This window comes from Garra rufa, chromosome 24 (assembly GCF_049309525.1).
Source record: "Garra rufa chromosome 24, GarRuf1.0, whole genome shotgun sequence".
Classification (NCBI taxonomy): domain Eukaryota; kingdom Metazoa; phylum Chordata; class Actinopteri; order Cypriniformes; family Cyprinidae; genus Garra; species Garra rufa.
In genome coordinates, this window is record NC_133384.1 from 22465332 (window position 1) to 22480908 (window position 15577).

A 15577-nucleotide genomic window follows, 5' to 3' on the forward strand; every position below is an offset into this window, starting at 1 on the left:
AGCACCCAGTAACGCGCATACGTCATCCCTCTCTTCTCTTGCAGACTCATGGACTGAACCAGCAGCAGCAGCAACAGCACCGTCGCATCCTACTGAAGTATTAACCAGAGCGACAAAACTGCACAGCCTTGACAATTAGGAAAACGTCCAGCCTAAAACAGGTAAGATTTGCGAATTCTTGAAGATTTGCCTTATAGATAAGCCTTCTGAGGCGTATTCTGTGATAAAATAGAGTCGCTCCCGCGAATGTTTCATTAGCATCTGTGTATAGCCTGTCAGATTTATATAACCCGGTCCCGTTGCATTCATATAAGCTCAAACGCTGTGCTGTAAATGAAAGAATTGCACCGTTGGGATTTGCACTTGTAGCTGTTATATCTGGACATGTAATGTTGGATACTACGCTTTTACGCTCTAATTGTTCATAAACCTGTCAAATTGACAGGAGTGTTTGCTCATTTAAACGAAGGGAAAGAGGAAGAGCTAGAATGTCACAACAATATGCATTGTTTCAGTTTGGCTTCAGTTAATAAAGGTGATTTATATTCTGAGGGTTTAATTATGAATGAAGCAAATCTAAAATTGTATCACTATTTTTATGATGCACATTGTAACTAACATTAGAGAGCTATTGTTATTCCAGAACATTCTCCATCATATGTCAGAGGTCAAAACTGGACTACCAAAAAAACAAAACCAAAAAAACAAAAACACTCAAATTAATAAAAAAAGTATAACTATAATATGAATGACTACTTCATTTGACTTCTGTTTATTGGTATTGAAATGACATTGCATTCACTGAAACCACCTGTTTTCAGATGAAACCTTAATACTTCATATAGATAAAAATTAGTAAACTGAAATATAAATGTATCTTTTACCATCATGTAGTTATGAAAACATTTATATGTACTATCAAATTCAAATAATATAGAAGCCCGGTTCTGCCACTGAATTAAAAAAAAAAAAAAAAGGGTTAACATTACTATGTCTTTTTTCTCAGAATTGCATGATATAAACTCACAATTGCGACTTATAAAGCTCGCAGTTGTGAGTTTATATCATGCAGATCTGAAAAAAAAGTCAGAATTATGAGTTTATATCTCGCAATTTTGACTATATCACGCAATTGCAAGTTTATATAATTCAGTTCCTAGAAAAAAGTCAGAACTGTGAGTTTTTCTGACTTTTTTTTCTCAGAATTGTGTGATTTTAGTTCACAATTCTGACTTTTTTTCTTAGAATTGCCTGAAATGAACTCACAGTTGTGAGAAATTAAGTCAGAATTGCGAGATATAAACTTGCAATTGTGAGAAATAGTCTAAATTATGAGATATAAACTCACATATGCGAATTATAGTCAGAATTGTGAGATTAAACTCACAATTCTGACTTTTTTTCTCAGAATTGCAAAATATAAACTCACAACTGCAAGTTATAAAGTCAGAATTGCGAGATATATACTCACAGTCCTGCCTTTTTTCTCAGAATTGCATGATATAAACTCACAACTGCGAGTTAAGTCAGAATTGCGAGATATAAACTCACAATTCTGCCTTTTTTCTCAGAATTGTGTTATATAAACTTACAACTGCGAGGTATAGTCAGAATTGCGAGATTTAAACTCACAATTCTGACTTTTTTTCTCAGAATTGCAAGATATAAACTCACAACTGCGAGTTATAAAGTCAGAATTGCGAGATATATACTCACAGTCCTGCCTTTTTTTTCAGATCTGCATGATATAAACTTACAACTGCGAGGTATAGTCAGAATTGCGAGATTTAAACTCACAATTCTGACTTTTTTCTCAGAATTGCAAGATATAAACTCACAACTGCGAGGTATAGTCAGAATTGCGAGATATAAACACACAATTCTGACTTTTTTCTCAGAATTGCATGATATAAACTTACAACGGCAAATTATAGTCAGAATTGCAAGATATAAACTCACAGTCCTGCCTTTTTTCAGATCTGCATGATATAAACTTACAACTGCGAGGTATAGTCAGAATTGCGAGATTTAAACTCACAATTCTGACTTTTTTCTCAGAATTGCAAGATATAAACTCACAACTGCGAGTTATAAAGTCAGAATTGCGAGATATAAACACACAATTCTGACTTTTTTCTCAGAATTGCATGATATAAACTTACAACTGCAAATTATAGTCAGAATTGCAAGATATAAACTCACAGTCCTGACTTTTTTCTCAGATCTGCATGATATAAACTTACAACTGCGAGGTATAGTCAGAATTGCGAGATATAAACTCACAATTCTGACTTTTTTCTCAGAATTGTGTGATATAAACTTACAACTGCGGGTTGTAGTCAGAATTGCAAGTCACAATTCTGAATTTCTTTCTCAGAATTGCAAGATATAAACTCAGTTCTGACTTTTTTACTCAGAATTGTATGATTATAAACTCACAATTGCAAGAAATAATGTCAAAATTGTGAGATAAAAACTCACATATGCAAATTCTAGTCAGAATTGTGAGATATAAACTCACAATTCTGCCTTTTTTCAGATCTGCATGATATAAACTCACAACTGCGAGTTATAAAGTCAGAATTGCGAGATATAAACACACAGTCCTGACTTTTTTCTCAGATCTGCATGATATAAACTTACAACTGCGAGGTATAGTCAGAATTGCGAGATTTAAACTCACAATTCTGACTTTTTTCTCAGAATTGCAAGATATAAACTCACAACTAGGGTTGTCACGATACCATAAAAATGACTTACGATACTATACCAGCTGAAGTATCACGATACCAAGTAGTATCACGATACCATGCAGTATTCTGTTAATTTAAAATTCAATTCTACAAAATGAATAAAAAATTCATAAATAAAAAGATGTACATGAAAACAGGCAAGATTTTTCTCTGAATACTTCATTAATGTGAATGAATGACTGGCTATTGTTATCCATAAAATCATGTAAACAAAACTCATCTGAGCACTGCACAGAAGCTTCATGGAGTGACATTTAGATGTGGTATTTATACATTTAGACTGTACTTATAATTGCATAAATAATGTTATAAGATTAATATTTTAAATACAAAACTCTGAATATAGAAATATGTTGGCAAAGAATGGAACATGACGGGAAACTTAAAACCGCCAGCAGGTGGCAGCAATGTTCATGATTGAATCAAACGATTCTTTCAAAACGGCTTGAATCAAATGACTCGTTTTTATGAATGGCTTAGTGAATCAGTGATTCGCCCAAACCAACGCCAGTTCAGATTCGAACACAGAAACGAAACAAAAACATCTTGCGAACTGTCACGAGCATTTTTGCTGCCATATCTTAAAATTTCCAAGTAAGCAGGTTGTATATTAAAACGTATTCATTTATAATGTTAAAAAATACATACATACATATATATATATATATATATATATATATAATGAACCAAGTGCAAAACCACCATGTTAATGAATGGAATTGCATTCGTGATCGCAAAGATGCTTCCAGAAACGAATTATTACACTTGTTCTAAAAGTGGGCAAATGAATAAAAATACGAAAATTCTTTCTAGTAAAATATTTTGATGCTTTAGGGGCCGTTCACATGTCGCGCCTAAAAACGCGTGGAAAACGCTAGGCGCGCCGCTTTCTTCCTTATCAACAAAGCGCTCGGGCGCTTGCGCTCCGGAAGCGTCTGCCGTTTCTAAGCAACCATCAGCTGCGCTCTAGCTCCAAGCCTATGCGTCTCCATGCATTGTTTCTTCTATTAGCGTCAAAATAATGGGGGCTTGACAAATCATAAAGTTCAAGAAATCCCTGGACCACAATGATGAGCTGCTCCTCCATGTTTCTGCTGAGGTTTCAATGTAACGGAAAAACGTGAGGAAGCTGATTGGTTAGTTCATGTCACATGACCTGCGGTGCACTTGCGACATTCTGAAAAGTTGAGATGTTTTTAAATCGATGCGGCGCGGACGCGCCTGGAAAAAACGAGCGCGTCGCACCGCATCGCTTCCAATATGCGCGCGCAAGCCGCGCGTCTCCATTTGAAATAACGAACTTGCGCGTGCAAAAGACGCTTCATGTGAACGGCCCCTTGAGATGTTTTTAAATCGATGCGGTGCGGACGCGCCTGGAAAAAACGAGCGCGTGGCTTCCAATATGCGCGCGCAAGCCGCACGTCTCCATTTGAAATAACGAACTTGCGCGTGCAAAAGACGCTTCATGTGAACGGCCCCTTGAGATGTTTTTAAATCGATGCGGTGCGGACGCGCCTGGAAAAAACGAGCGCGTGGCTTCCAATATGCGCGCGCAAGCCGCGCGTCTCCATTTGAAATAACGAACTTGCGCGTGCAAAAGACGCTTCATGTGAACGGCCCCTTGAGATGTTTTTAAATCGATGCGGTGCGGACGCGCCTGGAAAAAACGAGCGCGTGGCTTCCAATATGCGCGCGCAAGCCGCGCGTCTCCATTTGAAAAAACGAACTTGCGCGCGCAAAAGACGCTTCATGTGAACGGCCCCTAATAAGTGATTCTTGAGCTGCTATTTTTAAATAACATTAGACGGTCTGAATCACACCCTCTCTTCTGGAACTGCAGCGTGAAGAACGACGTGCGCGCGCAGCTGCTCATTTCAAACTGAACTGAAGCGTCGGGAAACACTGAATAGCACAGAAAGCGTATACACAGCCTATACTACACAACGCACAGCAGAAAGACATTTTGGCAATCAACTTGTAATGTTTCTGCTGGCGTGCATGAAAGTTTTAAACAGTGTTCAACATATCTACAACATATCTCACGGTACTATTGTGTGGACGATACTACCGTTTCAAAAATGCAATGGCACCGCGGGTATTTGTAAGCTTTAATATCGCGATACTACCGATGTACCGGTATACCGTGCAACCCTACTCACAACTGCGAGTTATGAAGTCAGAATTGCGAGATATAAACTCAGTTCTGACTTTTTTACTCAGAATTGTATGATTATAAACTCACAATTGCAAGAAATAATGTCAAAATTGTGAGATAAAAACTCGCAGTTCTGACTTTTTTCTCGTACATGCGACTTCATTTTTTAGATATTTTTTGCGACTATTTCTCAGAATTGCGAATTTATGTCTCACGAGTTTAGGCTATATCTCACAATTATGACTTTATCCCCCGGTTTCACAGACAAGGCTTAAGCCTAGTCCTAGACTAAAATGTAAGTCTGAGCTGTTTCAACTGAAATAAAATTGCACTGATTGATTTTAAAATATATCAGTGCCTTTGTTTTGTCTCAAGATGCACACCAGTAATGTTTTTTTCTAAGCATGTTTATAAAAATTACTTAAATGTCCTAATTGAACTATGGCCTAATCCTGGCTTAGTCTAAGCCCTGACTGTGAAACCGGGCCTATACAGTAACTCGCAATTGTGAGTTTATATCTCACAATTCTGAGCAAACATGCAGAATTGTGAGTTTGTATCACACAATTCTGAGTAAAAAGTCAGAATTACAAGTTTGTATCACATATTTTTGAGCAAAAGGTCAGAATTCCGAGTTTGTATCACAATTCTGAGCAAAAAGGTCAGAATGAGTAAGAAATATAATGAGTAAGAAACAGGTTGCACCTAAACCTTTTTGAACTATTTAATCCTTATAAATAAACTTTTATTTTCTAATTTGCAGCCTGTTCTGTCCCAGGACTCTGACATCAGTGGTGTACATATTATGCAAAAAAGAGGCACACTTATCTCTGCACACTATATACAGCAGTCCTGTTTTGTTCTTTGTTATGTAAAATGTGAAGCTGCTGAACCTCTATTGTTGAAATCTCAGTGTGTTAGGGCTGTTTTGTCCAAACTGTTGCACAAGCTGTCTCTGAGGCTGCGTTGGTGGATTCCACAGAGGTCTACCTAGACATAGGCAGGGTAAGCGTGTGTGACAACTCTTCTGCATGGTTGTCACTGTTGCCTTGAGGAAGTGCTCACTCAAGTCCATATTTATTTTTTGGACTTGGACTTAAATGGCTTTGTCAAGCGAGCTTTAGATTATGTCTCTTTCTCTGTATAAATTGAAAAAGACAATTCATTTAGTGCTTACAGCCAGGGGCATATCAATAGAATGTGATGCTATAGTATATTAAGTATAGCAGTGATTAAAAGTTTCTGTATTTCTGCATAAATCTGACATACACGTGGACGTTCATGGATGTGGTATAACTACGTAAAGAGAGTCGAATAAAACAAATCATACTTTTTTCACTTATTTAGTAAGGAACATTAAGACAATTGAATATTTTAGTTGGAGAAATGAGTGTGTGAGAATAATACTGTGAACAGCCCTTTAATGATGACCTTATGGGTGTTTCACCACACAGTGGCACCATTTTGAAGGCAACAGCTGAGAATGACTGTGCTGAGATGATAACATGCGCTAAATATAACTCAGAGCTCAGGGAATCCTCACATCTCATGAAAGATATTTAGTTCAACAAAATTCGAGATAATCTTACAGAGCTGTCCCACATCTGTTTTGATGATCTGATCAGGGATCATATTATTAAAAATGTTTTATGGGATATATTGTTTCCCACACAACATAAAAAAGAATCTCAGATAAGAAGCGCATCCAGAAGGACAATTTAGAAATGCATGAGATCACAAATGTGGCACAGAATAAGCAGTCCCTTATCCAAGCTTATCTTCTTATCTAGGCCAGATTATGACTGCTTATATAATCTTTACATTGTTACTTGCTTGGGATTCCTAGAACAGTTAATTAACCTGATCTCATGACAAAAAAAAAAAACACGTACCTGTGGGAACTTTTTTGCAAGACTGGAAATATATATCGCCATGTACATTTCACAACGTATTTAATGTGAAACCACTGAGTGGTGCTAAAAGAGTGTTCTTTTTTTTCCCCAGAACAAATGAACGTACATATGGTACGTTTTATGTGATGTTGGTTTGGTACGTGTCACCGCAGTTCTGTATACAACTCAAAGTTTTCGTAACGATAATGTACCATCTGCACTACACATAAATCTACCCAATAGTATGAACAAAAGTGAATGTGATGCAAAAACGCAATCGTGCCGTTTTAGCTTGTTTTTCGATTTCTCATCTTTCAACTCTTTTATCGTGAGTCATGTTTTTCATGTGATTCGTACCCAAGGATTCCAAATCCTCAAGTCTAAGCTACAGAGCAAGCTTGTTATGTCCGAAAAACAAAACGCGTGGAGCTGTAATCATAACTCTATACTAAACCAGTTAAAAGTGCTTGCTGTTCTAGTGTTCATTTCTGTTGGAAACTGCAGTGATATGTATTTATTGGTAAGTATTTCGCGTCTTGCGAAAAAGTTTCACTCTGGTATGATTTCGTCATGAGATCAGGGAGCACATAATCCCACAAAAACATTTTAATGGCTATTTGGAGAATAGGAAACATTTCTTATGATTATCAATGTTGAAAACAGTTATTTTTGTAATACATTCTTCCAAGATTCTTTAATGAATAAAAAGTTCAAAAGAACAGCATTCATTTGTAACGTAAAAAAATGCCTTTACTGTCACTTTTGATCAAATTAATGTGTTTTTGTTGAATAAAAACAACTCACTAACCCCATACCTTTGAACAGTAGTTTACACTATAGCTGCATCATTTCTTGTAGGTCAAACATTGAATGAAAAAAATATATAAATAATTTAAAAGATTCTAATTATTATATAGTATAATATTGCAGAAATATTTTATAAAGATTAAAAATATTGCAACTATTAGATTATTCAGAATATTTGTAGTAATTCTATATAAAATATAAAAATGCATTGTTAAAAATAAAAATGAATCATTGCATGACAGCACATTAAAAAATGAAAATGCAATCTGGACTGACTAGCATAAACAAATACATTTAAAATTTTATTTTTGACCATTGGCCCAATATATATCAGAAAGCCAATAAATATTTTAAATATAGCTGCAAGCAGCGGTTACTGGGGCTCAAGTCTGTAACCACCTAAATCAATGATTTAAAAAAGCATTTATGTCAAATCCAGGTAATTTACCATAGGAATATTATGTTTTTTAACGTTTATGACTGTTATAACACCAGCTGTGGTCCCATCTTTTTAAAACTTTGCACGCTTGTTTAGAATCACCTGTTGCACATGCTCACTAGGTTTCATGAAGTGTTGCATTTTACTTTAGGCTTTATAGGATTTGGGGTAAATGTGGAAAAACCCCATTTTTAAACAACCTGTTATAGCTTCCCAAAGGGTAAATTTCAACATTTTTTGATAAATATTTACCTAGAGAGTCCAAAGAATTGTACTGCAGTGTTTTTCCCAGATTGATTGAAAAACCCAGGTCTAGGTTTTTTAACAATCATTTAACAAAGGATTTGACAGCAGTGGTACTAGAGACAAAGTTCTCCGGAATGAGGAGTTCTATCATATGATACGAATATCATGTGTATATGTGCGAAAAAACACGCAATGTACAATTGTTTATGACCTTGAAAAATGCAATATCGCATAAGTGGCCGATTTCTTTCAAATTTCTCACAGACCTTTGGGGCCATGTGTCTAACAGGCCCACTGCGTTTCGGTCAAATCGGCCTCTGTTAACCTTGCCTAATAGGTGCTCAAACTTCATCGGCCAATGGCGGCCATGTTTTTGAGATGCGCAAATGTCCTTATAGATCAGGGGTGCCCAACCCTGTTCCTGGGGATCTACCTACCTGCAGACTTTAGTTCCAGCCCTGCTCCAACACAGCTGTCTATAATTAGCAAGTGCTACCTAAGAGATTAATTAGCTGTTTCAGGTATGTTTGATCAGGGTTGGTAGATCTCCAGGAACAGGGTTGGGCTGTTATAGACACTTGTTTGACTTTGCACCAAGGCCGCACACTAGAGCTGCACAATTAATCGTTAAAAGATCGCGATCTCGATTCGACCCCCCTCACGATCTTAATCCAGCATTTATACGATTCAGCCAATTATATTTTATTTATATTTTACAAAACTTTCGCTAGCCTAATTACTGCACAGACTGCTGTGAGCTGATGCAGTGACAGGTTCGCCGTTCTCTCCAACATTACATAACCATTTAAACTTCATCTTTACTTTATTACATTTAATTAAGATTTGAGATATTAGCCGTCAGTTGCTCCCTGTCTCTGACACTGCGCTCCTCTGAACTAGGAACCGGCCGTTTTTTTTCTCTCAACCAAACTCTGTTCTGGATCTGCACAAACTGCATTGCAATTAGGGGTTGTGTGATATGACGATTTTTGATGTTGGACAATAAAAGGTCTTTACAATCTGCTTTTTTAAGAAATATACTACATTTCACATTCTGTCAGATGCAATTCATGGCGCCTCTGTCTCAATGTACTGTACAACGCGGCATACATTCACATCAGATGATAACTCAGCGACAGAGTTCCACTCACACAGGGGCGTAATTTCCACTGGGGACACGCTTTTCAAAACCCAGTTGGTGTCCACCCACTTTCAAATGGTTTTGTTAAAATAATCTCTTGTATTGTAAAATGCACGCTCAGCGCCGTCGAGAGTTTCGCACGATCATTAAAATGAAACCAAAAGTAAAACACGCACGCGCATTCAAAAGCAATTTTAATACCCCGCGTTTAGAGAGTGACTCCCCAATGCGCACAAATTAGGCTACATAAAATATCGCAGCTGTTATTAGTATGTGGGCTATAATAAGTTGTGTAGTTGTCTATAACTGTATCATGCTTGAAAAATTCAGTCTGTATTTGCACTTTGAATATTGAAAGAGTAGTACTTTGATCGTGCCAGATTTATGGACCAGCAGAGCAATGGAACCATATACATCCATTAACCCCTTAACTGTTACTCCCATTTTTGAACAAAGATATGAAAAATGTAGAATTGAAACTTACATTTTTATAATTCATGAACAAAAACATTTTGATTTTGATGTACATTTTTCATGTTAATGCAATGTCTGATTTTAAAATAGCTTTCAAAGGATGAATTTTGAAATTTGAAGTTTTCATCTGATATATCATTTATGATTTCTAAAGTGTAATAGGGAAAAAGGCAACGAGGAAATCTGTTTGTGAAAAAGGACTCCTGTTAAGAAGTAGATTTTTGAGGTGCACTCTTGTCATAAATTAATCCATGATATCATAAATGATTTTTCCTACATAATTTGTAACAAAAAAACCTTTCCAACGATATATAGTTTGTCGTGATTAGATTAGGATTTATTTGTAAAATGGTGAAGTAACTTGGGCATCCCAGAGTGGACGGTGACAGCCATAAAATGTTGATAGGCTAGTGTTTCTCCTTTGTATGTTTATTTTTTAATGTTTAATGGTGATTTTTTTCTTTACATTATTACATTATTTTTCATTACATTTCTTTAAAATTAAAGTCTTATTTTACTGCTATTTTACTGCTGTTTGATAACCTAATGTTCAGGGGTAAATCTTTAAAATGAAAAAGTTCACCAGAATCATGATCGAATCGTGATCTTTATTCTAAGCAAAAAAAATCATGATTCTCATTTTATTCAGAATCGTGTAGCTCTACCGCACATAGCCATTTTAATGTTGAAAGGACAAATGGCTGCATAGGTATAGACATTTTTTTTAGCACAACAAAGTGGCCAAGCACCGCAATTTTTGACCTGTGACCTCAAATTGAGCTCTTACATAAGTGTTCTGAGTTTGGCGAAGATATCTCATTTCGTTCAGGAGTTATAGGCATTTTACTAAAAGTGGCCCTGCCCATTTCGTTCTTTCTGCACAGGTTTGGTTCCGATCTGGCGAAAACCTAGGACTAGGTCTCAAAAGTAGGTTGAGAACATAAGACACTTGAGCCTGCGACTGATGGTTTAGGAGTTACAAGCGATTTTGTACTTTTGCGATTGCTGTAGCCAATGTCAGGCCGATTGGGGCAAGCCTTGGTGACGTTGTAGACCAGGTGTGCCCAACCCTGTTCCTGGAGATCTACCTACCTGCAGACTTTAGTTCCAGCCCTGCTCCAACACAGCTGTTTGTAATTATCAAGTGCTACCTAAGAGATTAATTACTGATTCAGATGTGTTTGATCAGGGTTGGAGCTGAACTTTCTAGGATGGTAGATCTCCAGGAACAGGGTTGGATACCCCTGTTGTAGATGGAGTGAGTACTACCATCCCTCCAAGTTTAAAGGCTCTATGACTGTTGTCTTTGTCTTTCATTGTCCTCATTTTATTCCAAACCCGCAAGACCTTCATTCATCTTTAGAACACAAATCAAGAGTTTTTTGACCCTGCGTAGACAGCAACGCAACTACCACATTCAAAAGAGAGTATAAACTTCTGAATAAAGTTGTTCTTTTTGTTTTCTATGCACACAAAAAGTATTCTAATTGCTTCATATCATTACTGTTGAATCATTGATGTCACATGGACTGTTTTATCAATATCTTTACTACCTTTCTGGGCCTTGAACATGGCGATGAGGATGAATAATTGAAGACAGAATTTTAATTTTGGGGTAAACTATTCCTTTAATGAACAGTGGGTCTGCAAACCATCTCTCTCAATCACAGGCACTGCTATGTTGAAACGCATTAGATATGACTGATGTCGAGGTGACGTATGAAGACTTCATCGCCTCTGGACGGACCGGCAGACGCAATGCTGTACACGACATCCTGGGAACCTCCAGCGGCCTGGACGCTAGCGGACTCTCCCAAACTCTGTCTGAGCTCAATATCAGTAAAGAAGGTAAGTAAAGTCGAGTGTTACTTCTTCAGAAAGAACATGGAGTGTCATGAAAACACTGCAGTAATGTAATATGGCACTGAGAGGCAAGCTGGCCATGAATAATGTATCAGACAAACCTGCTTTGGGCAAACTAAAGAGTTTAGAGGGCATGTTAGTGGCTTCCCGCATCAGTTTTTTGCTCGAGACAAACACGGATGTGCTTTATCAAACATAGGCCTGTTAGCTGAGGGCATCCCTGTGAAAAAACATGGCCTGCTGTGCCGTAGGCCGTTGAGTATTTGGTCTTAGTTTTCATTCAAACTATCTCTTGTTTCCGTTTATGGTTTTACTAACAAAACTCTCTATTTTTTGCTCTCAGAGGCAGGGAACGATGAAGAGAAAAGCCAAAACTTGGCAGACTCCGAACCCAAGCAGGAAGAAGGCAAAGGAGAAGGTACATAACAGACTTCAGTGAGAGAATCTGGAAATACCCCCTCTAGTGGCTGATTTTAAAATTGAGCATGGAGGGGTCAACACTGAAAGTAGCGGAGCATCCCTCTCTCTTAAGGATCTGAGGAGGAGACTTTGCTTTGAGGAAGCTACTGTGAAAGGCTGGGCCTTAAGAATCACAGCGCTGCTGTTTTTCCACAGCGAATGCTACTTTAGCTGATGTAGGTACTGTATGATTTTTTACTTAGAAATTCACTCTAGTTAGTAGAGCGACTGGAATTTGGGTCAGAAGTAATGACATTAGAATGGCCGAGACACTCTTGGGAGATCTTATTTGGAATGACACCCACTGAATTGATGATTTTGGATTCACCAATTAACTGCCAGAGTAGCGCAGCTAATACGCACTCAGTGTTCAATCATTTTCTAGGTGTAGTGTTGTACTAGTAATATCAGATTTTGATATTAAATTGTGCTGTCTTTGATATCACGTTGATATTCACATAATATAAGTGCTGCACTTTTGTTAAATACTCACTGAGTTCAGATTCAACTGTCTGTTATGATGGTCTTGCATGCTCCTAACAGAGTACCTGTGTGTAACTGTTCACATCCCGCAAAGGACTAATCATTTGTGATCCGAACATTTGCAGCGTGTGGTGATGCTAATTCCCTGAATGTTTTATGATGAGAATTCTTCTTGTATTATGAAATCTAGCGTGATTTGAAGTCTGACTGACACTGCCTATTAACCCTTTTGAAAATGTGTTCAATAGAGCTTGCCTTACCAAACCTTTGCCCATATTTTGTCTTCCAGTCATTAGCTCTATGTCCTCAATTTTGCATAAATATATTTGATGATATTTTCATCTGTGGGTACGTAAATATTTGAATAAATTCAAGCAGTCTTTGGGGAAAATGTGACTTTTTTTTATTAATTGTCAATTTATACATATACTTAAGTAATCATTAATATATATTATTTATTAATATAGCATTTATTATATTATTTATATTTGTGCATCTATTTATTAATTAAATGTATTATTTATTAATTTGTTACTGTAACAATGTATAACAATAAACAGTGAGGTCAATAAGTATTTGATCACCCTGTGATTTTGCAAGCTCTCTTACTTAGAAATCATGGAGGGGTCTACAATTTTCAGCATAGGTGCATTTCCACTGTGAGAGACAGAATCTAAAAATAAAAATCCAGAAATCACATTGTATGATTTTTTTAACAATTTATTTGTGAATTACTGTGTCACATTTGATCACTTGCTTATCAGCCAGATTGCTGACCCTCAAAGACCTGTTATTTTGCTCTTAAATTGTCCAGCTACACTCTGCTCATGATTCTAAATTAGTATCACCTGTTTGAGGTCGTTAGCTGTCATAAAGATACCTGTGCACCCCACAATCAGCCAAAGTCTAAGTAGCAACATGGGCGAAACCAAAGAGCTGTCAAAAGACACAAGAGACAAAATTGTAGACCTTCACAAAGCTGGAAAGGGCTACGGGGCAATTGCCAAGCAGCTTGGTGAAAAAAGAACAACTGTTGGAGCAATTGTCAGAAAATGGAAGAGGCTAATGGTGACTGTCAATGTCCCACGGGCCCCACGGAAGATCTCTCCTTGTGGGGTATCATAATTATGCTTTTAGATATAAGTTTGTATCGTTTACAGTAAAAAAACAGCCCAGGTTGCATTTTGGCAATAGTTATCCTTTAAAGAGAGGATGAACGGGGCCATGTATTGTGACATATTGGGCAAAAACCTCCTTCCCTCAGTCAGAGCATTAAAGATGGGTCGTGGCTGGGTCTTCCAACATGACAATGACCCAAAGCACACAGCCAGGAAAACCAAGGAGTGGCTCCGTAAGAAGCATATCAAGGTTCTGGAGTGGCCTAGCCAGTCTCCAGACCGAAGTCAAATAGAAAATCTTTGGAGGGAGCTGAAACTCTGTGTTGCTCAGCGACAGCCCTGAAACCTGACAGATCTAGAGAAGATCTGTATGGAGGAGTGGGCCAAAATCCCTCCTGCAGTATGTGCAAACCTGGTGAAGAACTACTGAAACCGTTTGACCTCTGTAATTGTTAACAAAGGCTTCTGTACCAAATATTAAAATGTATTGACTCAAGTGATCAAATACTTATTTGACACAGTAATTCACAAAGAAATTGTTAAATCATACAATGTGATTTCCGGATTTTTATTTTTAGATTCTGTCTCTCACAGTGGAAATGCACCTACTGTATGCTGAAAATTGTAGACCCCTCCATGATTTCTAAGTAAGAGAACTTGCAAAATCACAGGGTGATCAAATACTTATTGACCTCACTGTATTATTATATATTATATTATATATTATTATATATATATATATAAGCTTTTTATATTATTTAAATATAATTATTTTATTTATATTTATGCATATATTTTATTCATTTATATTTGTGCATCTATTAATTAAATGTATTACGTATTAATTTGTTACCATGATAGATAGATTGATAGATTATTTTAATTATTTAAATGTAATTATATTTATACATTATTTATTAAATACTCATAATATATACAATTACATAATAATGTTTATATTTGTGCATCTATTAATTCATTACATGTATTATTATTTGTTAATTTGTTACAATTATATATAGATAGGATTTTTTAAAATATTTAAATGTAATTATATTTATGCATACATTTTATTAATTATTTATTTATATTTATGCATCTTTTAATTAAATGAATTGTTATTTTTGTTACAATTATAGATAGACAGATAGATAAGCATTTGTTATTATTTTAATTATTAAAATTATTATTTCTATATGTTTATACATTATCAAATAATCATTATATATAATTAATATATAATTACATATAATGATAATTACATTTATTATTGATTTTTTACAATTATGTCAGCATTTTATTAGGATAGATAGATTAAATTATTTTGACATATTTATACATATATTTATTAAATAATTTATTATCTATATTTATTTATTTATTTATCTATCTTTATTTATATATTCATATATATAATAATTCATAATATATATTCATTATATTATTGTATTTATATTTCTGCCTATTTATTGTCTATCCTGTTTCTGTCTATTTGTTAATTAAATGTATTATTTATTAATTTGTTAACGTAGCAATTTTATATATATATATATATATATATATATATATATATATATATATATATATATATATATATATATATATATATATATATATATATATATATATATATATATATATATATATATATATATATATATATATATATATATATATATATATATATATATATATATATATATATATATATATATATATATATATATATATATATATATATATATAT

At 35.4% G+C, this 15577-nt stretch overlaps 1 protein-coding gene across 1 annotated transcript; it reads left to right on the forward strand.

The window, feature by feature from the left end:
• On the forward strand, window positions 1-13103 carry pkia (cAMP-dependent protein kinase inhibitor alpha). The gene is made up of 3 exons (XM_073831224.1): window positions 1-161; window positions 11578-11755; window positions 12114-13103. Exons 2-3 carry the CDS (start codon window positions 11605-11607, stop codon window positions 12194-12196), a joined length of 234 nt encoding a protein of 77 aa, XP_073687325.1. The 5' UTR covers window positions 1-161; window positions 11578-11604; the 3' UTR covers window positions 12197-13103.
• Window positions 13104-15577: the final 2474 nt, after the last annotated feature.

Bases quoted from the DNA above. Each gene is read 5' to 3' on its own strand.
- pkia (XM_073831224.1), top strand. From the start codon at position 11,605: ATGACTGATGTCGAGGTGACGTATGAAGACTTCATCGCCTCTGGACGG. The intron at 11,756-12,113 runs GTAAGTAAAGTC...TTTTGCTCTCAG, and splicing joins GCTCAATATCAGTAAAGAAG to AGGCAGGGAACGATGAAGAG.